The sequence below is a fragment of the Oncorhynchus tshawytscha genome, linkage group LG30 (genome assembly GCF_018296145.1).
Source record: "Oncorhynchus tshawytscha isolate Ot180627B linkage group LG30, Otsh_v2.0, whole genome shotgun sequence".
In the NCBI taxonomy this organism is placed as follows: Eukaryota; Metazoa; Chordata; class Actinopteri; order Salmoniformes; family Salmonidae; genus Oncorhynchus; species Oncorhynchus tshawytscha.
Genome location: NC_056458.1, coordinates 4,140,836 through 4,163,439, shown reverse-complemented (window position 1 = coordinate 4,163,439; position 22,604 = coordinate 4,140,836). Strand labels below are relative to the sequence as shown.

Sequence of the window (22,604 nt, the reverse complement as noted above, 5' to 3'; positions counted from 1 at the left end):
GTGGTATATAAAGACTCTCAGTCCAGTAATCAAGGCTGTTGGGCTGACGGTTTCATTATTGCAATAATTAATCAATATTAAATAAAGATGATTGGTTGAAGAAATTACAAAGTCTCTCTCAGTACTGAATTTACACAACATTTTTGGCAACACGGAGGTGATCTGCAACTTCACTTGTTGACCGCTCCTGAAGATCTGGGTAAACTGTGCACTGGGGATCAGAAATTGAGATCTCAGGGTAAACCAAACTCATTATTGAGCAGCTGGACCCGCCTATGATCTGAGAGGTAGTGGGCACTGGTGGATACCTGTCACGCCCTGACCTTTGTTATCATTGTTTTCTTTATTATTTTGGTTAGGTCAGGGTGTGATAAGGGTGGTATGTGTGTTTTTGGCTTGTCTAGGGTTTTTTGTATATCTGTGGGGTTTTGGTATGTCTAGGTACATATAGGGGAGGGTCTGGGTGGGCGTCTGTCCGCGGTGGCGGCTCTGGTGCGGGACGGGGACCCCACTTCACAACAGTTTTTGTCCGCCTCCTCAACTGCCCTCGTGGCCTCTTACGAGCGACAACCCTCACCGCCGACCTCCAACTGGGGACCCTCACCACAGGTCCCGAATGGACGGGAGTGAAGGGCGATTCTGGCATCGCCTGGCTGACTGACGGCTCTGGCGGCTCCTGGCTGACTGGCGGCTCTGGCGGCTCCTGGCTGGCTGACGGCTCTGGCATCCTGGCTGGCTGACGGCTCTGGCGGCTCCTGGCTGACTGGCGGCTCTGGCGGCTCCTGGCTGACTGGCGGCTCCTGGCTGACTGGCGGCTCCTGGCTGACTGGCGGCTCTGGCGGCCCCTGGCTGACTGATGGCTCTGGTGGCTCCTGGCTGACTGGCGCCTCCTGGCTGACTGGCGGCTGCTGGCTGACTGGCGGCTCTGGTGGCTCAGGACTGACGGCAGACTCTGGCGGCTCAGGACAGACGGGAGACTCTGGCGGCTCAGGACAGACGAGAGACTCTGGCGGCTCAGGACAGACGGGAGACTCTGGCGGCTCAGGACAGACGGGAGACTCTGGCAGCTCAGGACAGACGGGAGACTCTGGTGGCTTAGGACAGACGGGAGACTCTGGCAGCGCTCGAGAGGAGGAAGGCTCTGACAGCACTGGAGAGGAGGAAGGCTCTGACAGCACTGGACAGGCGAGAAGACGGCACCTGTAGGGAGAAGACGGAGAGACAGCCTGGTGCGGGGTGCTGCCACCAGAGGGCTGGTGCGTGGAGGTGGCACCGGATAGACCAGTCCGTGCAGGCGCACTGGAGCTCTTGAGCACCGAGCCTGCCCAACCTTACCTGGTCGAATGCTCCCCGTAGCCAGGCCAGTGCAGCGAGGTGGAATAGCCCACACTGGGCTGTGCTGGCGAACCGGGGACACCATGCGTAAGGCTGGTGCCATGTATGCCGGCCCGAGGAGACGCACTGGAGACCAGATGCGTAGAGCAGGCTTCATGGCACCTGGCTCGATGCCCACTCTATCCCGGGCCGATACGAGGAGCTGGAATGTACCGCACCGGGCTATGCACATGCACCGGGAACACCGTGCGCTCCACCGCATAACACGGTGCCTGCCCGGTCCCTCTCGCTCTCCGGTAAGCACGGGGAGTTGGCTCAGGTCTCCTTCCTGACTTTGCTCCCCCCAAGAAAGTTTTGGGTCTGCCTCTCGGGCTTCCAGCCCCGCTGCCATGCTGCCTCCTCATACCGCCGCCTCTCCGCTTTCGCTGCCTCCAGCTCAGCCTTGGGGCGGCGATATTCTCCAGCCTGTGCCCATGGTCCCTTGCCGTCCAGAATCTCCTCCCAAGTCCAGGAGTCCTGCGAACGCTGTTGCTGCCTGTTACCACGCTGCTTGGTCCTTTTGTGGTGGGTGTTTCTGTAACGATCGTCTTCGGGAGAAAGAGAGGAGGACCAAAGCGCAGTGTGGTAAGTGTTCATGATGATATTTAATAAAAACCCAGAACACTAAACAATAAATTACAACGAGAATTTACAAAACCGAAACAGTACCGTGTGGCCAAAACACTCACATGGAAACAAACACCCACAAACCAAAAGTGATACCCAGGCTACCTAAAGTATGATTCTCAATCAGAGACAACTAACGACACCTGCCTCTGATTGAGAACCATACTAGGCCGAACACAAAAACCAACATAGAAAAACAAACAGACTGCCCACACCAACTCACGCCCTGACCATACTAAAACAAAGAATAAAATAACAGAACTATGGTCAGAACGTGACAGTAGTTAAAAACTTTGGGTTGCTGATTATTATATTAGTATAGTCAATGCTAAAAGAATGTAACACTTGTGATTGTGTCCACCCCCTCCAGGTGTCGCTTATCATCCCCAGTGTATATACATGTATCTCTGTGTTTCCTGTCTCTCTGTGCCAGTTTGTCTTGTTTGCCAAGTCAACCAGCATTTTTCTTTGCTGCTATTTTTCTTTCCCAGTCTCTGTTTATAGTCCTCCTGGTTTCTACCCTTGCCTGTCCTGACTCCAAACCCGCCTGCCTGACCACTCTGCCTGTTCTGACTACCAGCCTGTCTTTCCCCTTGTACTGTTTTGGACTCGAATCTGGTTTCTGACCCCTGCCTGGCCTGACCTTGAGACTGTCTATCATCTGGTATTGTTTGGACTCTGACCTGGTTTATGAACTCTCACATGTCCCCAAACTACCTTTGCCTACTCCCTTTGTTATAATACATTTTGGAGCTCTACCATCTGCCTCCTATGTCAGCATTTGGGTTTTGCCTTGTGCCCTCATATGCTGATCCCTATCTTCGTGCAGGGTGCCAGTGTGATGATTGTCCTATTTGCTGGTAATAAATCTTGTGTGTGAAATACATTTTTTATGTTTCATTTTCTGATCCAGATTGACTGTGTTTGGATAACAAAGGTCTAAAACTCAACAAGCAAAGGTTGTTTACTATGTCAGGCACAAGAATATGTACTTAGTTTGTTTAAATTCATGTTTAACAAGAATTCATGTTTAACAAGAATCATGTAATACTTACTCTTACATTTTTCCAGAAGAAGCTTAGCTTCTTGAGAGGGAAATGTGAAGAAAAAGTACAAACTTACCTGATTTATTTGTTTATTAATAGTAAACAATTATATACTTACAATGGGGCAAAAAAGTATTTAGTCAGCCACCAATTGTGAAAGTTCTCCCACCTAAAAAGATGGGAGAGGCCTGTAATTTTCATCATAGGTACGCTTCAACTATGACAGACAAAATGAGGGGAACAAATCCAGAAAATCACATTGTACGATTTTTAATGAATTTATTTGCAAATTATGGTGGAAAATAAGTATTTGGTCAATAACAAAAGTTTATCTCAATACTTTGTTATATACCATTCGTTGGCAATGACAGAGGTCAAACGTTTTCTGTAAGTCTTCACAAGGTTTTCACACACTGTTGCTGGTATTTTGGCCCATTCCTCCATGCAGATCTCCTCTAGAGCAGTGATGTTTTGGGGCTGTTGCTGGGCAACACTGACTTTCAACTCCCTCCAAAGATTTTCTATGGGGTTGAGATCTGGAGACTGGCTAGGTCACTCCAGGACCTTGAAATGCTTCTTACGAAGCCACTCCTTCGTTGCCCAGGCGGTGTGTTTGGGATCATTGTCATGCTGAAAGACCCAGCCACGTTTCATCTTCAATGCCCTTGCTGATGGAAGGAGGTTTTCACTCAAAATCTCACGATACATGGCCCCATTCATACTTTACTTTACACGGATCAGTCGTCCTGGTCCCTTTGCAGCAAAGCATCCCCAAAGCATGATGTTTTCACCCCCATGCTTCACAGTAGCTACGGTGTTCTTTGGATGCAACTCAGCATTCTTTGTCCTCCAAACACGACGAGTTGAGTTTTTACCAAAAAGTTATATTTTGGTTTCATCTGACCATATGACATTCTCCCAATCTTCTTCTGGATCATCCAAATGCTCTCTAGCAAACTTCAGACGGGCCTGGACATGTACTGCCTTAAGCAGGGGGACACGTCTGGCACTGCAGGATTTGAGTCCCTGGCGGCTTGGTGTGTTACTGATGGTAGGCTTTGTTACTTTGGTCCCAGCTCTCTGCAGGTCATTCACTAGGTCCCCCCGTGTGGTTCTGGGATTTTTGCTCACCGTTCTTGTGATCATTTTGACCCCACGGGGTGAGATCTTGCGTGGAGCCCCAGATCGAGGGAGATTATCAGTAGTCTTGTATGTCTTCCATTTCCTAACAATTGCTCCCACAGTTGATTTCTTCAAACCAAGCTGCTTACCTATTGCAGATTCAGTCTTCCCAGCCTGGTGCAGGTCTACAATTTTGTTTCTGGTGTCCTTTGACAGCTCTTTGGTCTTGGCCATAGTGGAGTTTGGAGTGTGACTGTTTGAGGTTGTGGACAGGTGTCTTTTATACTGATAACAAGTTCAAACAGGTGCCATTAATACAGGTAACGAGTGGAGGGCAGAGGAGCCTCTTAAAGAAGAAGTTACAGGTCTGTGAGAGCCAGAAATCTTGCTTGTTTGTAGGTGACCAAATACTTATTTTCCACCATAATTTGCAAATAAATTCATTAAAAATCCTACAATCCTACAAAAATCCTACAAATATATATACACTCATAAAAGTATATAGATATAAAAATAGAGTGAGTGTCAATCTAAACCCTGTGTGTGTGTGTGTGTGTGTGTGTGTGTGTGTGTGTGTGTGTGTGTGTGTGTGTGTGTGTGTGTGTGTGTGTGTGTGTGTGTGTGTGTGTGTGTGTGTGTGTGTGTGTGTGTGTGTGTGTACACCCCTATGTGAAAATGTCCAAATTGGGCCCAATTAGCCGTTTTCCTCCCCGGTGTCATGTGACTCGTTCGTGTTACAAGGTCTCAGGTGTGAATGGGGAGCAGGTGTGTTAAATTTGGTGTCATCGCTCTCACACTCCCTCATACTGACTGGTGACTGGAAGATCAACATGGCACCTCATGGCAAAGAACTCTCTAAGGATCTGAAAAAAATAATTGTTGCTCTACATAAAGATGGCCTGGGCTATAAGAAGATTGCCAAGACCCTGAAACTGAGCTGCAGCACGGTGGCCAAGACCATACAGCGGTTTAACTGGACAGGTTCCACTCAGAACAGGCCTCGCCATGGTCGACCAAAGAAGTTGAGTGCACGTGCTCAGCGTCATATCCAGAGGTTGTCTTTGGGAAATAGACATATGAGTGCTGCCAGCATTGCTGCAGAGGTTGAAGGGGTGGGGGGTCAGCCTGTCAGTGCTCAGACCACACGCCATTCACTGCATCAAATTGGTCTGCATGGCTGTCGTCCCAGAAGGAAGCCTCTTCTAAAGATGATGCACAAGAAAGCCCGCAAACAGTTTGCTGAAGACAAGCAGACTAAGGACATAGATTACTGGAACCATGTCCTGTGGTCTGATGAGACCAAGATAAACTTATTTGGTTCAGATGGTGTCAAGCGTGTGTGGCGCAACCAGGTGAGGAGTACAAAGACAAGTGGCGGTGGGATTGTCATGGTCTGGGGCTGCATGAGTGCTGCCGGCACTGGGGAGCTACAGTTCATTGAGGGAACCATGAATGCCAACATGTACTGTGACATACTGAAGCAGAGCATGATCCCCTCCCTTCGGAGACTGGGCCGCAGGGCAGTATTCCAACATGATAACGACCCCAAACACACCTCCAAGACGACCACTGCCTTGCTAAAGAAGCTGCGGGTAAAGTTGATGTACTGGCCAAGCATGTCTCCAGACCTAAACCCTATTGAGCATCTGTGGGGCATCCTCAAACGGAAGGTGGAGGAGTGCAAGGTCTCTAACATCCACCAGCTCTGTGATGTCATCATGGAGTGGAAGAGGACTCCAGTGGCAACCTGTGAAGCTCTGGTGAACTCCATGCCCAAGAGGGCTAAGGCAGTGCTGGAAAATGATGGTGGCCACACAAAATATTGACACTTTGGGCCCAATTTTGACATTTTCACTTAGGGGTGTACTCACTTTTGTTGCCAGCGGTTTAGACATTAATGGCTGTGTGTTGAGTTATTTTCAGGGGACAGCAAATTTACACTGTTATACAAGCTGTACACTCACTACTTTACATTGTAGCAAAGTACCATTTCTTCAGTGTTGTCACATGAAAATATATACTCAAATATTTACAAAAATGTGAGGGGTGAACTCACTTTTGTGATATACTGTATATACTGTACTCGATACCATCTACTGCATCTTGCCTATGCCGTTCTGTTCCATCACTCATTCATATATCTTTATGTACATATTCTTTATCCCTTTACACTTATGTGTATAAGGTAGTCATTTTGGAATTGTTAGGTTAGATTACTCGTTGGTTATTACTGCATTTTCGGAACTAGAAGCACAAGCATTTCGCTACACTCGCATTAACATCTGCTAACCATGTGTATGTGACAAATAAAATTTGATTTGATTTAGAATGTGTTGGACTACATTAGTCACCTTCGTGAGCGCCTACACCAAGCCTGTGCTCTCACAAAGGAAGCTCTGTGTTCCTCACAGAGGAGTATAAAAAGACACTATGATAAACAGGCTGTTTCTCGTCCACTACAGCCAGGTGACCAAGTACTGGTGTTATTGCCTGATCCAGGATCTTCGTTTCTCTGGTCCTTATTTAATTGACAATAAATTAAGTGAAACTGATTATGTGCTTCAAACTCCTGATAGAAAATGCCAATCTCGTGTGTGTCACATTAACATGTTGAAGGCATACCACACCCGGAACAGCGGAAGGTACTACTGTCTCTGCTTCTGCTGCTATGATAGTGGGCTGTCATATTGATGATGTTGATGGAGACAGATTAGAGTTGCGCAATACTCCGCAGCAGTGCGTTAGATTGCCCAACTCAGAAATGCTGCTGTCTCTCTATCACTATCTGGTTCATTTAACCAACGGACTGGCTGACGATATTGTGAGGCTACTACACAGTTTTCCATGTCTCTTTAATGATGTTCCTTCTCGCACAAGCGTGTTGGAACATGACATTAATGTTGGAAATGCTGCCCCTATCAAGCAACACCCATATCGTGTCAACGCTTCTAAGAGGAAGATAATGATGGATGAGGTGAGATATTTGTTGGAGAATGACCTGGCTACGCCAAGTTCAAGCCCTTGGAGTTCTCCTTGCATTCTGGTTCCTAAACCTGATGGTACGTCCAGGTTATGTACAGATTATCGAAAGGTAAATTCTGTCACAATGCCAGATTCGTTCCCGTTACCCAGACTGGACGACTGTATCAACACTGTTGGTGCTGTAACTAAGTTGGACCTCTTAAAAAAGGTTACTGGCAGGTTCCGTTAACCTCACGTGCTTCTGAGATTTCTGCCTTTGTGACCCCAGACAACTTCCTACAATACTCTGTCATGGCTTTTGGGATGCGGAATGCACCAGCTACTTTCCAACGACTGGTTAATGCCGTATCTAGTGATTCATTCGTCTGAGTGGTCAGATCATGTTGACTCTCTAAGGGTAGTATGCGAACGTTTGGCAACTGCTTCTCTAACCCTGAACTTGGCAGTGTAAGTTTGGGAAGGCTACTGTTACCTATCTCGGCAAAGAGGTCGGCCATGGACAGGTGCGCCCTGTTGATGCCAAGGTCTTGGCTATAACTGCATTCCCGCACCTACCACCAGACGAGAGCTACGCTGCTTTTTGGGGATGGTTGGCTACTACCGTAGTGTCTGTAAATATTTCTCTGCAGTAGTTGCTCCATTGACCGATTTATTCAGTCCGGCAAGATCGTTTGAGTGGTCCTCTGATTGTAAAAGGTAGCTTTTGATACTGCGAAAACACTCTTATGTAATACCCCTGTACGGATTTTGAACAACAGTTTAATTAAACTTGAGGTAGATGCTAGTGCCAGAGGGGCTGGTGCTGTTCTACTGCAGCAGGACAAGAGTGGATCTTCCTGTTTGCTATATTTCACGAAAATTTAACAAATGTCAGAAAAATTATGCAACTATCGAACAAGAAGCTCAAGCTTTGTTATTATCTCTGCAATACTTTGAGGTATATATTGGTTCCAGTGCCCTACCAGTGATTGTATTATACTGATCATAACCCCTTAGTGTTTCTCCACCGGATGTACAACCAGAACCAGCGTCTTATGTGTTGGGCGCTTATTGTGCAAAATTATAATTTGGAGATTCGCCACAAAAAGGGTTCTGATAATGTATTGGCAGATGCTTTGTCTCATGTGTAAATATGATAATTTTTGGTATGTTTTGTAAATACTGTGGTTGCAATCCCCATGGGTTGCTCTTTTAACAAGCGTGGCAGTGTTATGGATACAGGTATCCTGTGTGTGTGTATCCTGTGTGTATTTATTTTCTCTCCTTCTCCCCTCCTCACAGGTGGCAATCATCATTCCTCAATCAGTCATCAATCAGAAGACACACCTCCTCCTGTTTCCATTACCCAATCACATCCCCTTTCCCTTGGTTTAAAAAATCCATTCAGTTGTTTTCTCTAGAGCTCTTTCTCTCTGTGTCTCTCCCTCCCTCTCTATTTGTATGCAGAGGTCTCGCTTTTGGTTTTGCAACTACATTTAACTTTGTCCGTTATGGTGTTTGACTGTTTGTTTGATGGTGGGAAAGGGGGTACCAAGACAAGTTGCCCATGGGCACACACTACCCATAGGTAAACTTTGTCTAAATACACTAGTTAGAACTGGGTGGACCACCCACTGTATTTTTGGTTAGTTAGCTAGCTGTTGTTGAAGCAGGTAGACTAGCTTAGGGGTGTTTTTGAATACTTATTTCTTTCCTTGGGTCCAGCTCAGCCCCTTTTCCAGCTCCCCTTTACCGTGTGTTTAAAAATAAACCATGAGTGTCTGACTGTAAATTTAGTTGTCTGTGGTTTTTCGTTCTCACATACTTTTTCATTACTATATGAGTTATGTTATGGGTCTCGTTACCATCCACCTTAGACTGCCGGGCCAAAGGGATTCGTAACAGTCCCCATGTGCAGTGGCAAACCGTAGTCTGACTTTTTTATGTTGGTTTTGGAGCAGTGGCTTCTTCCTTGCTGAGCGGCCTTTCAGGTTATGTCGCTATAGGACTTTGATGTAGATACTTTTGTACCTGTTTCCTCCAGCATCTTCACAAGGTCCTTTGCTGTTCTGGGATTGATTTGCACTTTTCGCAAGTACGTTAATCTCTAGGAGACAGAACATGTCTCCTTCCTGAGCGGTGTGATGGCTGCTTGGTCCCATATTGTTTATACTTGCGTACTATTGTTTGTACAGATGAACGTGGTACCTTCAGGTGTTTGGAAATTGCTCCCAAGGATGAACCAGACTTGTGGAGGTCCACAACTTTTTTCTGAGGTCTTGGCTGATTTCTTTTGATTTTCAAATGATGTCAAGCAAAGAGGCACTGAGTTCGAAGGTAGGCCTTGAAATACATCCACAGGTACACCTCCAATTGACTCAAATGATGTAAATTAGCCTAACACAAGCTTCTAAAGCCATGGCATAATTTTCTGGAATTTTCCAAGCTGTTTAAAGGCACAGTCAACTTAGTGTATGTAATCTTCTGACCCTCTGGAATTGTGATACAGTGAATTATAAGTGAAATAATCTGTAAACAATTGTTGGGAACATTACTTGTGTCATGCACAAAATAGATGTCCTAACCGACTTGCCAAAACTGTAGTTTGTTAACAAGAAATTTGTGGAGTGGTTGAAAAACAAGATTTAATGACTCCAACCTAAGTGTATGTAAACTTCGAACTTCAACTGTATATAGGCTAGTGTTCCATCAACAGCTGTTGATCAGACAAGTTGTTGCTTGAAATACATTTCCGGTGGCAGCAGGGGGCTCCCTTACCCACAAACTGCTGTCGTCTGATGCTGAGGATGATGACATCAGTAGTTCAAAGACATACCGGTATCTGCCAAAATAAAGGAAACAGTTGAGTAAATTTAAGGATACAAAGTATACTGAAAGCAGGTGCTTCCACACAGGTGTGGTTCGAGTTAATTAAGCAATTAACATCCCATCATGCTTAGGGTCATGTATAGAAAGGCCCAGTTTCCCATTATTTTGGCTACCATGGATAGAATAAGAGATCTCAGCCACTTTGAAAGAAGGGTCTCAAAGGGACATAGAGTGTGTAAAGGGTTGTGTTACGGTGTGTGTGTGTCAGTCACCAGATCTGAACCCGATTGGGAGATTCTGGTGCGATGCCTCAGATAGTGTTTTCTACTACCATCAACAAAATACCAAATTATGGAATTTCTTGTGAAAGAATGGTGTCACATATTCTTTCCTATATTAGATCGGACATTTATGTATATCCTCTAATTAAAATTTTAAAAACTCACCAAAACATGAATATTCAAACAAATCTTATCTTGGAACAGGTTATAAATAATTGTCTTTATTGTAATCTTTTGAACTGCGTTCAGTACACAGAACTTGCATTGTTGAAGTTGATAGAACAATTACATCAACAGAATGATAAACAAATAAACACAACAAGATAAGACATTATAGTAAGACAAAAATAAGTTTTGGTGGTGTAAACGGTCTGTTATTCCACTATAAATAATCAATATCCAGCAGCATCATTGCCCATCATACCAGTGCAACACTCCGAAGGATAATCAATGATCATCATTAGCCATGCATGAATACAATGCAAAATTCTGCACCGACTGGCATTTCCCAAAACGTGTCATATGCGGAGCTTAACACAATGCAAACATAACATGAAAGATTTTCTGGCTGAGCCACAGTGGCACGTCACATTCTTCTCGCCCTAAAATCAGTCTGCAAAGAGATAAAATGCCCTTGGATGGGTATTGCACACATAGCATGGATAGGCTACAGCAAAGAATTCTCTATCATTTGCAGAACATATTTTGGGGGGGATATCCAGCTCTTGTACAACGACGTTGGATGTGCATCTTTTTCCATACAGAAAAACAACTAAGCAGGTCAGAGACATAACATGAGCACTGTAAAAAATATCTGAGGAGGAGAAATTAGGTAAAACTGACAAAGCAGAGAGACTATTGCTATTTGTAAGAGATTCAAGACAATCTGTTCTGTTGTCTTCCTTTATTAAGAGACTAAGACTAAGCCACAGGAACAGAGACTAAATATACATTATCATTCTAATCCTGCTTTAAGGCTGAATTCACATACAGCTCCCCAACCACACTTGTAGCCTGGTCCCATACTGTATGTGAGGTAGCCAACTCTTCTTTCTTGTCATGCCAAACATAATGTATTGCATGGCAATGATAGAAGAGTTGGTTACAGCACATACATTTCTACTCAACTGGCTCTCCCTCTATAATGGAATATTGCACAATGGACTTGAAACTACGTATAATAACATCCTGGTATTTTTTTTTAACAGAAATTACAATATCGGTAAGTACTATTCAGACAGCCTCAGACTTCTGTGTCTGCTGTCTAGTTCACATCTTTGTACCCCTGCTTTAGAATGTACACCATCACTGTCAAGGAATCATGGGTATCCAGAGTAAATGTCAAAAAGAAAGAACAAGTAAAACTCTGGTACCAACTTGGGTAAATATTTGGGGAGGGAATAAGATAATACTTTAGTGGGTCACCATTCCTCTATATAATGTTTCAAATGTTATAGTTCATTATTTCCTTCCACAAATCATCATGCAACAATTAGTTGCTGACCCCTTCAAGCAGCACTTTTCACATGGATATATAAAAATAAAATAAAATACAAAAAAATAAGCAATAAACATACATCAAAAAGTGCATTTGTACATTTTCTTTACAGCATAACATACTCACTGTACAATCATGTGATTATATACTGACATTATTATTACAAGTTCTGAATACACAGGACATGGTGGTGTTATAAATCCATTGTGCCAATTATAATGAGGATTACGACGTAGCATAGTTTGAGTCAGAAATCTTTCCATAGCAATATAGTCTATTGGAAAAAAATATTTGCATTGCCTTGTGACACAGAGAAGCTTGGCTAAACATAGCTGTGTATATGGTTGTGCATGTGTGTGTGTGCGTGTGTGTATCTATGTCTGTGTATGAGTGTTAGCATATGGTCTATGTGCAAATAATGTGCATTGAAGCGAACAAAGCTCAGACCATTCCAGTGCAGAGGCACAAAAACTGCCCAGCCATTATCTCAAGTACCTAGCAACAATGGTTTTCACAACACACATGTGCCTGTCAGACTGCCAGAATGCAAAACAACAGAATAGAACAGTAATTGAATTTCTCTAGAAGAGAAGGAGTCTACATTCTTTTTAACAAGCAAAAACAAGCAGTTTACGCTTTTTGTCTTGGGTCCAAATGGTGACACCATTTGATTTGCAGGAAAGCACACATTGTCTACCACAGAGTTGGCTATTGCAATTACACAAACAAACAAAAAATAAGTCACTCCTTAAGTTCAGCCATCAAGTCCCCCTCATGTCAAGAAAAACACTGTATTGTCTTCTGTTGAGGGGGCTGCAGTCCAGTAAAATTTCTGTGAAGATCCACTATGTTTTAGAGTCCAGTTCTGGAATGTTCTCCCAATCAACTACAACACAGCATGGTTACAATAGAAACATAATGTTGAGTGTCAATGTTTGGGAAGTAGACCCACACCCTCTCTCACTCTCCTCATCTGAAATGCATTCTGATTATGGGGCTGTGTCCAGATTCTCAACACTTCTCCAAAAGTGTGCACAGTCTTGCATACTACCCTGTCACGGAGTTCACATTCTCAAGTCCACTTATGTTCAGCCATCTTTGATTTAATTGACAAAATGAAACCTGACATATTCTGTGGTCCACATCCAGAATAGTCAGGGTGGTGGGCTTACCCAAAAGATCCTGGGAAGACTATGACATCACAGGAAATGGAGACAAATTATGACATATTGTTATGGATCTTCTGGCTGTCTTTCTACCATGTCTGGTGTATACTCATTTAGAGAGAACACTGTCCAGTGATTTGAAACCCCTGGAACTCTGTGCCAAGACCAATTCTCTAATCCAGTGGGACTCAGTTCCATTGCAAACAGCCAAAGGAAAGGGAGGGATATTTTCAGAGAAGTTTCTTTAGTCCAGACCTCCCCCAGCCCTGAAGTCCTCTTCCCATGTCTCATGTTCACCACATGTCCATATTTCAACCTTTTTGTCCGGGCACAGTGTTTGTGCAATTGTCCTTTGGGATGTCTTTGGGTTTCAGTGGAAATGTATAAGGACAGGAGAAGTGTAGCCTTGCGGGTGGAAACAAACTGACACAGTCCTGTCCCATCTCGGACCAAGAGGTTTGTGTATCCTTAACCTTCGTAAATAGGACAGGAGTTGAGCTCTTGGATGCAGTGCAGTGTGGGCTGTTGGGATTGTCCCCCACCAGCTACTGTACATCTCCTCTTCATTCCATAGAGACACATGCTTTATACTGTAGTTACTATATTGGGTATCTGTTTGTTTGTGTATAGTTCTTTTACACAGTATTGTTGGATAATAAAGGTTAAATACTGTAAACAAATTGGATTACTGTAAGGACATTTTAAACTAAAATGACTTATAGTAAGGGAGGGGAAACTATAATTTGTGGTCTTAAGTTATTGTCCTTTTTTAATAAAAAGATAAAACCTTGCAAAAAAAATGTAATGTACTCTTCGTCTTATCGCTCTGCTATGACTTTGTATTTGAGCACCAGGTATGTAGCCAGTCTGAGGACCAGGAAGAACACACCCAGAACCAGGAAGTCCACATAGAGCTTAGCATCCTCCACGTCCAGTAGCTGTAGAACCTCCTCGGGCTTCTGGAACTTACACACCACCCCAGGACACTCCAGCTCCGAACGATTCATCCCATAGATGGACAGGATCACCCCCTCAAAGCCATACCTGGTAGGAGAAGTGGAGAAGGAGAAGTTGAATGAGTAACACAAACACCCTGCACAGAGTAACATAATGAGCAGGTTTACCAGATTGTTGGAGAGCATTCCACATAACCCAAGCTGGAAGACACAGCATAATATCCTCTCAACACATTATGATATTCTCTAATTGGTTAATTGAATGTCCTGCACTTGAGCACGAAGGTAGCAAAGGAAAGGATTCAAAGGATTTTATAGCCCCAACAAAGCAGACTCACCTGACATAGGACACATATGAGCTCCATTGCAGGTACTTGGGGATGGTGTCAAAGTTGACAAAGAATCCAGAGAACAGGAGCACTGGGATGGCTGTGACTGGGCCCACGAAGGTCGCCACCTGGAGAGAGGGAAGTTCAGTTATTCACAAAACAACACCACAACTCCTCTGAAGAGTGGGAAAGTGAGTGAGTCCGCGTGCAGGAGCAGACTGCTATATCATTTTGAAATTATAAAACAGGAATATCTGCTGTGCTGCGCAGGCCAATTGGTTGTGCGTGGTAGTACCGGTCTGTAAACGGCTGACCCACAGTACCTGTAAGGAGGTGGAGGCGGCCCCAATGAGGAGGCCTAGGGACTGGGCTACCAAGGCGGTAGAGGTGGACAAGGCCATGAAGAGCAGGTACCGCACTGCCTCAGGAGGCTGCTCTGTCATCCAGTACACTATACTGCAGTACATGATGGGACAGATCACCTGGGGGGAGGGAGAGGGGAGACATAAAAACAAAGGGAGGGAGGGGAGAGTGGTAAAGAGTGTGAGGGAGCAAGAGAGAAACACATACAGAGATAGATTGAATGTAGTTGTCTCATGCCCTAAGGAAGAGACCATATAGTATTATTTTCTCTTGCTGTTTTGTAAAGAAAAATAAATCAAAGTCAACTTAGCCACACAGCTCACCTGGAAGGGTATGTCCGCCATGGTTTTGGCCAGGAAGTAGGCTTTCAGGCTGTACCAGTAGTTGAGATGTTCCCTCAGAAACACTGACATCTCCAGAGGAACTGTGAAACACATAAACCGCGTATGAGTACAATATATTTCTTGTTAATAGTACAACAACTAGTGTTGTCTCAGATCTGTTTGTGCTGTCTTACCAACTCATATGGACACATCATAAAGTAGACCACGGGACCATTAGGCAAGACAGCACAAACAGATCTGAGACCTGATTGCTAGAACATGTTCACAAGGTAACATTGTTCCACCCTCCCCATGTTCTCGCTGTCTCTTACAGGTGAGGACGGTGGGCATCAGGGCAGCGAACATGAGGAAAAGCATGGAGAAGAAGAGGAAGCCAGTGTTGTTGAAGACCTTGCTGGCATCATTGCCAATGTTGAGATAGAGCAGACCGATCAGAATTCCTATACATATGTGGGACATCACTCTGAGGTGGGTTAACACCTGCGAACACACACAGAAAAGCATGCCTCAATTTAGTACGCAACATAATCAAATAAAATTTTATTGGTCACATACACATGGTTAGCAGATGTTAATGCGAGTGTAGCGAAATGCTTGTGCTTCTAGTTCCGACAATGCAGTAATAACCAACGAGTAATCTAACCTAACAATTTCACAACTACCTTATACACACAAGTGTAAAGGGATGAACAATATGTCACGCCCTGGTCTTAGTATTTTGTGTTTTCTTTATTTATTTGGTCAGGCCAGGGTGTGACAAGGGTTTATTTTGTGGTGTGTTTTTGTATTGGGGTTTTAGTAGGTATTTTGGGATCGTGGCTTAGTGGGGTTGTCTAGAAAAGTCTATGGTTGCCTGAGGCGGTTCTCAGTCAGATACAGCCCTTGGTTCACTCCAGACCTGACTGCCCTCGACCAGCACAAAAATATACTGTGGCGGACTGCAATAGCATCGAATAGTCCCCGCGATATGCAACTGTTCAGGGAAGTCAGGAACCAATATACGCAGTCAGTCAGTCAGGAAAGCTAAGGCCAGCTTCTTCAGGCAGAAGTTTGCATCCTGTAGCTCCAACTCCAAAAAGTTCTGGGACACTGTGAAGTCCATGGAGAACAAGAGCACCTCCTCCCAGCTGCCCACTGCACTGAGGCTAGGTAACACGGTCACCACCGATAAATCCATGATTATCGAAAACTTCAACAAGCATTTCTCAACAGCTGGCCATGCCTTCCGCCTGGCTACTCCAACCTCGGCCAACAGCTCCGCCCCCCCCGCAGCTACTCGCCCAAGCCTCTCCAGGTTCTCCTTTACCCAAATCCAGATAGCAGATGTTCTGAAAGAGCTGCAAAACCTGGACCCGTACAAATCAGCTGGGCTTGACAATCTGGACCCTCTATTTCTGAAACTATCCGCCGCCATTGTCGCAACCCCTATTACCAGCCTGTTCAACCTCTCTTTCATATCGTCTGAGATCCCCAAGGATTGGAAAGCTGCTGCAGTCATCCCCCTCTTCAAAGGGGGAGACACCCTGGACCCAAACTGTTACAGACCTATATCCATCCTGCCCTGCCTATCTAAGGTCTTCGAAAGCCAAGTCAACAAACAGGCCACTGACCATCTCGAATCCCACCGTACCTTCTCCGCTGTGCAATCTGGTTTCCGAGCCGGTCACGGGTGCACCTCAGCCACGCTCAAGGTACTAAACGATATCATAACCGCCATCGATAAAAGACAGTACTGTGCAGCCGTCTTCATCGACCTTGCCAAGGCTTTCGACTCTGTCAATCACCATATTCTTATCGGCAGACTCAGTAGCCTCGGTTTTTCGGATGACTGCCTTGCCTGGTTCACCAATTACTTTGCAGACAGAGTTCAGTGTGTCAAATCGGAGGGCATGCTGTCCGGTCCTCTGGCAGTCTCTATGGGGGTGCCACAGGGTTCAATCCTCGGGCCGACTCTTTTCTCTGTATATATCAATGATGTTGCTCTTGCTGCGGGCGATTCCCTGATCCACCTCTACGCAGACGACACCATTCTATATACTTCCGGCCCGTCCTTGGACACTGTGCTATCTAACCTCCAAACGAGCTTCAATGCCATACAACACTCCTTCCGTGGCCTCCAACTGCTCTTAAACGCTAGTAAAACCAAATGCATGCTTTTCAACCGTTCGCTGCCTGCACCCGCACGCCTGACCAGCATCACCACCCTGGATGGTTCCGACCTTGAATATGTGGACATCTATAAGTACCTAGGTGTCTGGCTAGACTGTAAACTCTCCTTCCAGACTCATATCAAACATCTCCAATCGAAAATCAAATCAAGAATCGGCTTTCTATTCCGCAACAAAGCCTCCTTCACTCACGCCGCCAAACTTACCCTAGTAAAACTGACTATCCTACCGATCCTCGACTTCGGCGATGTCATCTACAAAATTGCTTCCAACACTCTACTCAGCAAACTGGATGCAGTTTATCACAGTGCCATCCGTTTTGTCACTAAAGCACCTTATACCACCCACCACTGCGACTTGTATGCTCTAGTCGGCTGGCCCTCGCTACATATTCGTCGCCAGACCCACTGGCTCCAGGTCATCTACAAGTCCATGCTAGGTAAAGCTCCGCCTTATCTCAGTTCACTGGTCACGATGGCAACACCCATCCGTAGCACGCGCTCCAGCAGGTGTATCTCACTGATCATCCCTAAAGCCAACACCTCATTTGGCCGCCTTTCGTTCCAGTTCTCTGCAGCCTGTGACTGGAACGAATTACAAAAATCGCTGAAGTTGGAGACTTTTATATCCCTCACCAACTTCAAACATCTGCTATCTGAGCAGTTAACTGATCGCTGCAGCTGTACATAGTCTATCGGTAAACAGCCCACCCATTTTTACCTACCTCATCCCCATACTGTTTTTATTTATTTACTTTTCTGCTCTTTTGCACACCAATATCTCTACCTGTACATGACCATCTGATCATTTATCACTCCAGTGTTATTAATCTGCAAAATTGTAATTATTCGCCTACCTCCTCATGCCTTTTGCACACAATGTATATAGACTCCCCTTTTTGTTCTACTGTGTTATTGACTTGTTAATTGTTTACTCCATGTGTAACTCTGTGTTGTCTGTTCACACTGCTATGCTTTATCTTGGCCAGGTCGCAGTTGCAAATGAGAACTTGTTCTCAACTAGCCTACCTGGTTAAATAAAGGTGAAATAAAAAAATAAAATAAAAAGTCAGAGGCAGGTGATTATCGTTGTCTCTGATTGGGAACCATATTTAGGCAGCCATATTCTTTGAGTGTTTGGTGGGTGATTGTTCCTGTCTCTGTGTGTGTTTGCACAAGATAGGCTGTTTAGGTTTTCGCGTTACGTTTCTTGTTTTTGTATTGTTCGTGTTTATTCGTTAATTAAACATGTATCAAAATTACCACGCTGCATTTTGGTCCGACTCTCCTTCGACAGAAGAAAACCGTAACACAATATGTACATAAAGATATATGAATGAGTGATGGTACAGAACGGCATAGGCAATATGCAGTAGATGGTATCGAGTACAGTATATACATATGAGATGAGTAAATGTAGGGTATGTAAACATATAAAAGTGGTATTGTTTAAAGTGGCTAGTGATACATGTATTACAAAAAGATGGCAAGATGCAGTAGATGGTATAGAGTACAGTATATGAGATGAGTAATGTAGGGTATGTAAACATTATATTAAGTGGCATTGTTTAAAGTGGCTAGTGATACATTTTTTACATCCATTTTTCCATTACTAAAGTGGCTGGAGTTGAGTCAGTATGTTGGCAGCAGCCACTCAATGTTAGTGGTGGCTGTTTAACAGTGATGGCCTTGAGATAGAAGCAGTTTTTCAGTCTCTCGGTCGCTGCTTTGATGCACCTGTACTGACCTCGCCTTCTGGATGATAGCGGGGTGAATAGGCAGTGGCTCGGGTGGTTGTTGTCCTTGATGATCTTTATGGCCTACTTGTACTTGCTGTTCACTCACCCACACAATGTATTGATTCACTCGTTCATTTTCTTTTTAAGTTTACTAATTCATTTCAGACACACACAATGCAAGTCAATATTAAGATTATTATTATTATTATTATGTGAATTGTTTACCGTATCCCTGCATATCGTTAATAGTGTTCTTCTGAACAGAACGCAGAACTGTGACCAGGTACTGGTGGCAAAGCTGTGTTTCTCCATCGTTCCTGTGTACTGTGTATCCTGTGGACAGACATAGAGAGGACAGGACATAGGACACAATTAGATCCCTTACACAGTTGGAGTTGAAAAGACATGCAATGAGTGAATAGGTAAAAACATATGGGTATTGACTGAGTGAGTGACTCCTGAGTGATCTCATCACACTGCATGACTGGTCAGTGTGGGACTGTGATGGTGAGTGATTCCTGTCGGTCAGTGTGCCAACACTCACGCTGTGACTGTTAGAGTGGCCAGATGAGGCTGGGTCACTCTTGTCGCTGGAGTTCTTCTTGCCCTCTTCTGAGCAGAGTCCTCCCTGCACAGCCTCAAACAGCACAGAGTTCAGGTCCCCATACTCCCCAGAGGCCACCTCAATAACTAGAGACAGGGGACACAGGAAAAACAAAGAACAGAGGACAGAGTGAGTTAGTGAACTAAGAAGAAGAACCTTGATCCACTAAAAAGGACCTTGAAAAATGTTTGCATTGTCACACTCATGCACGCACGCAAGAATGCATGCACGCACGCACACACACAGGATCTTATGCTGACTTACTGAAGTCTGCAGGGTTGTGGTAGGTAGGACAGTGAAGGCCCAGGTTCTTCAGGTAAGGGATGAGGTAAGGGACAGTGCCATGGTATATACACTGGCCCTGACTGAGGATGTAAAGCTAAAGAAGGAAACACAGAGACATTCACAGTATTATTTACATATCTTTGCCTGATGTAATATCAGTCTCTGAAATATACATGGCTAATGCCTTTATGTATTATGCATGCTAATGCTTTGACATAACAACTGAGCTCGAAATATGGTCTAGAGCCTTCAAACTCAACTCTAGACCTTGAAGCCAGCTCCACTGCATTTGTTTCATTGTTTCCCTCTAATCAGAGACTGATTTAGACCTGGGACACCAGGTGTGTGCAATTAATTATCAGGTAGAACAGAAAACCAGCAGGCTACGGACATCATAACCAACAGTATAGACCTCACTTTCATTACGACAGTTAAAATAATGTTAGGCTAATGACAAAGCATATGGCAGTCAGTCCTAGATACTGTACAATACCATACATACTGTTAAATGGCATAAAAGCTTGAATTTAGTTACCTTATCAAACATCTCAAAGAGCTTGGCGCTGGGCTGGTGGATGGTGCAGATGATTGTCCTCCCTCCCTGAGCCAAGGACTTCATGAGAGAGACCACCTGGAAACAGGATGCGCTGTCCAGACCACTGAGAGAGAGATGACAAACGTTAGCTTGTGCTTGGTGACTATTCCTTTACGCAGCACAGCAACAAAGCAGATTCCCACCCAACATCATTGTTAGGCAGTATTTCCTCTGTGTCAGTGTGTACCAGGTGTGTCAGTATACCAGGTGTGTACCTACCTGGTAGGCTCATCAAAGAACATGACAGGGGGATTGTTGACCAGCTCCTGGGCGATGGCCAGTCTCTTGCACTGCCCACCAGACAGAGAGATGGTGCGGGTCTGGGCACACTCCTGCAGTCCCAGGGCCGTCAGGATCTCATCTACCTGGTGGTCAGACACAGAGAGACACATAAACATACACTACTATAAACATTTGAACGTTAAGATTTCCAGGCAATGTCTTTCTAGTCGATATGGTGTTGCCCTGTAAACCTGGGATGTTATATGTACAGTATATACAGTATTGTAGAGCAGCCCAGCCCCCGAAGTGACTCTTCTTATCAACTGTATGCAAGAAATTCCTCTGTGTTGTCATTATCTCTCCAACCCCCATTGTCTCACCTCTGAGAAGCAGGAGTTGCATCCTGTAGGTCTGATATCTGATTGGAGTTTAAGTAATAGTATTGGTCAACAACTCATTCATTGTCTGTCTCTCTTATTTGTTCCAGACCAACTGTGGTGACACACATTCTCAATTCAATTCAATTCAATTCAAGGGCTTTATTGGCATGGAAAACATGTGTTAACATTGCCAAAGCAAGTGAGGTAGATAATATATAAAGTGAAATAAACAATAAAAATTAACAGTAGACATCACACATACAGAAGTTTCAAAACAATAAAGACATTACAAATGTCATATTATATATATATATATATATATATATACAGTGTTTTTACAATGTACAAATGGTAAAGGACACAAGATAAAATAAATAAGCATAGATATGGGTTGTATTTACAATGGTGCGTGTTCTTCACTGGTTGCCCTTTTCTCGTGGCAACAGGTCACAAATCTTGCTGCTTTGATGGCACACTGTGGAATTTCACCCAGTAGATATGGGAGTTTTTCAAAATTGGATTTGTTTTCGAATTCTTTGTGGATCTGTGTAATCTGAGGGAAATATGTCTCTCTAATATGGTCATACATTGGGCAGGAGGTTAGGAAGTGCAGCTCAGTTTCCACCTCATTTTGTGGGCAGTGAGCACATAGCCTGTCTTCTCTTGAGAGCCATGTCTGCCTACGGCGGCCTTTCTCAATAGCAAGGCTATGCTCGCTGAGTCTGTACATAGTCAAAGCTTTCCTTAATTTTGGGTCAGTCACAGTGGTCAGGTATTCTGCCGCTGTGTACTCTCTGTGTAGGGCCAAATAGCATTCTAGTTTGCTCTGTTTTTTTGTTAATTCTTTCCAATGTGTCAAGTAGTTATCTTTTTGTTTTCTCATGATTTGGTTGGGTCTAATTGTGCTGCTGTCCTGGGACTCTGTAGGGTGTGTTTGTGAACAGAGCCCCAGGACCAGCTTGCTTAGGGGACTCTTCTCCAGGTTCATCTCTCTGTAGGTGATGGCTTTGTTGTGGAAGGTTTGGGAATCGCTTCCTTTTAGGTGGTTATAGAATTTAACAGCTCTTTTCTGGATTTTGATAATTAGTGGGTATCGGCCTAATTCTGCTCTGCATGCATTATTTGGTGTTCTACGTTGTACACGGAGGATATTTTTGCAGAATTCTGCGTGCAGAGTCTCAATTTGGTGTTTGTCCCATTTTGTGAAGTCTTGGTTGGTGAGCGGACCCCAGACCTCACAACCATAAAGGGCAATGGGCTCTATGACTGATTCAAGTATTTTTAGCCAGATCCTAATTGGTATGTTGAAATGTATGTTCCTTTTGATGGCATAGAAGGCCCTTCTTGCCTTGTCTCTCAGATCGTTCACAGCTTTGTGGAAGTTACCTGTGGCGCTGATGTTTAGGCCAAGGTATGTATAGTTTTTTGTGTGCTCTAGGGCAACAGTGTCTAGATGGAATTTGTATTTGTGGTCCTGGTGACTGGAACTTTTTTGGAACACCATTATTTTGGTCTTACTGAGATTTACTGTCAGGGCCCAGGTCTGACAGAATCTGTGCATAAGATCTAGGTGCTGCTGTAGACCCTCCTTGGTTGGTGACAGAAGTACCAGATCATCAGCAATTCTCTCTCTCTCTCTTTCTATGTCTCTTCCATGAGCTACGGGCCATGGCATTATTTCTCCCTCACTCTCTGATCATGCCTAGAATAATGTTA

At 44.4% G+C, this 22,604-nt stretch overlaps 1 protein-coding gene across 1 annotated transcript in view; it reads right to left on the bottom strand.

The window, feature by feature from the left end:
* Nucleotides 1-10,445: 10,445 nt before the first annotated feature.
* Nucleotides 10,446-22,604, bottom strand: part of abcg4a (ATP-binding cassette, sub-family G (WHITE), member 4a) — a 44,350-nt gene continuing 32,191 nt past the window's right edge. The window contains exons 6-15 of the mRNA XM_024394813.2: nucleotides 20,506-20,651; nucleotides 20,227-20,350; nucleotides 19,671-19,785; nucleotides 19,347-19,492; nucleotides 19,028-19,135; nucleotides 15,208-15,376; nucleotides 14,876-14,976; nucleotides 14,513-14,671; nucleotides 14,199-14,317; nucleotides 10,446-13,948 (exon numbers count right to left, since the gene is read on the bottom strand). Of these exons, the coding sequence (XP_024250581.1) occupies nucleotides 13,723-13,948; nucleotides 14,199-14,317; nucleotides 14,513-14,671; nucleotides 14,876-14,976; nucleotides 15,208-15,376; nucleotides 19,028-19,135; nucleotides 19,347-19,492; nucleotides 19,671-19,785; nucleotides 20,227-20,350; nucleotides 20,506-20,651 (1,413 nt within the window). The 3' untranslated portion in view covers nucleotides 10,446-13,722. The remainder of the gene's footprint in view (nucleotides 13,949-14,198; nucleotides 14,318-14,512; nucleotides 14,672-14,875; nucleotides 14,977-15,207; nucleotides 15,377-19,027; nucleotides 19,136-19,346; nucleotides 19,493-19,670; nucleotides 19,786-20,226; nucleotides 20,351-20,505; nucleotides 20,652-22,604) is intronic.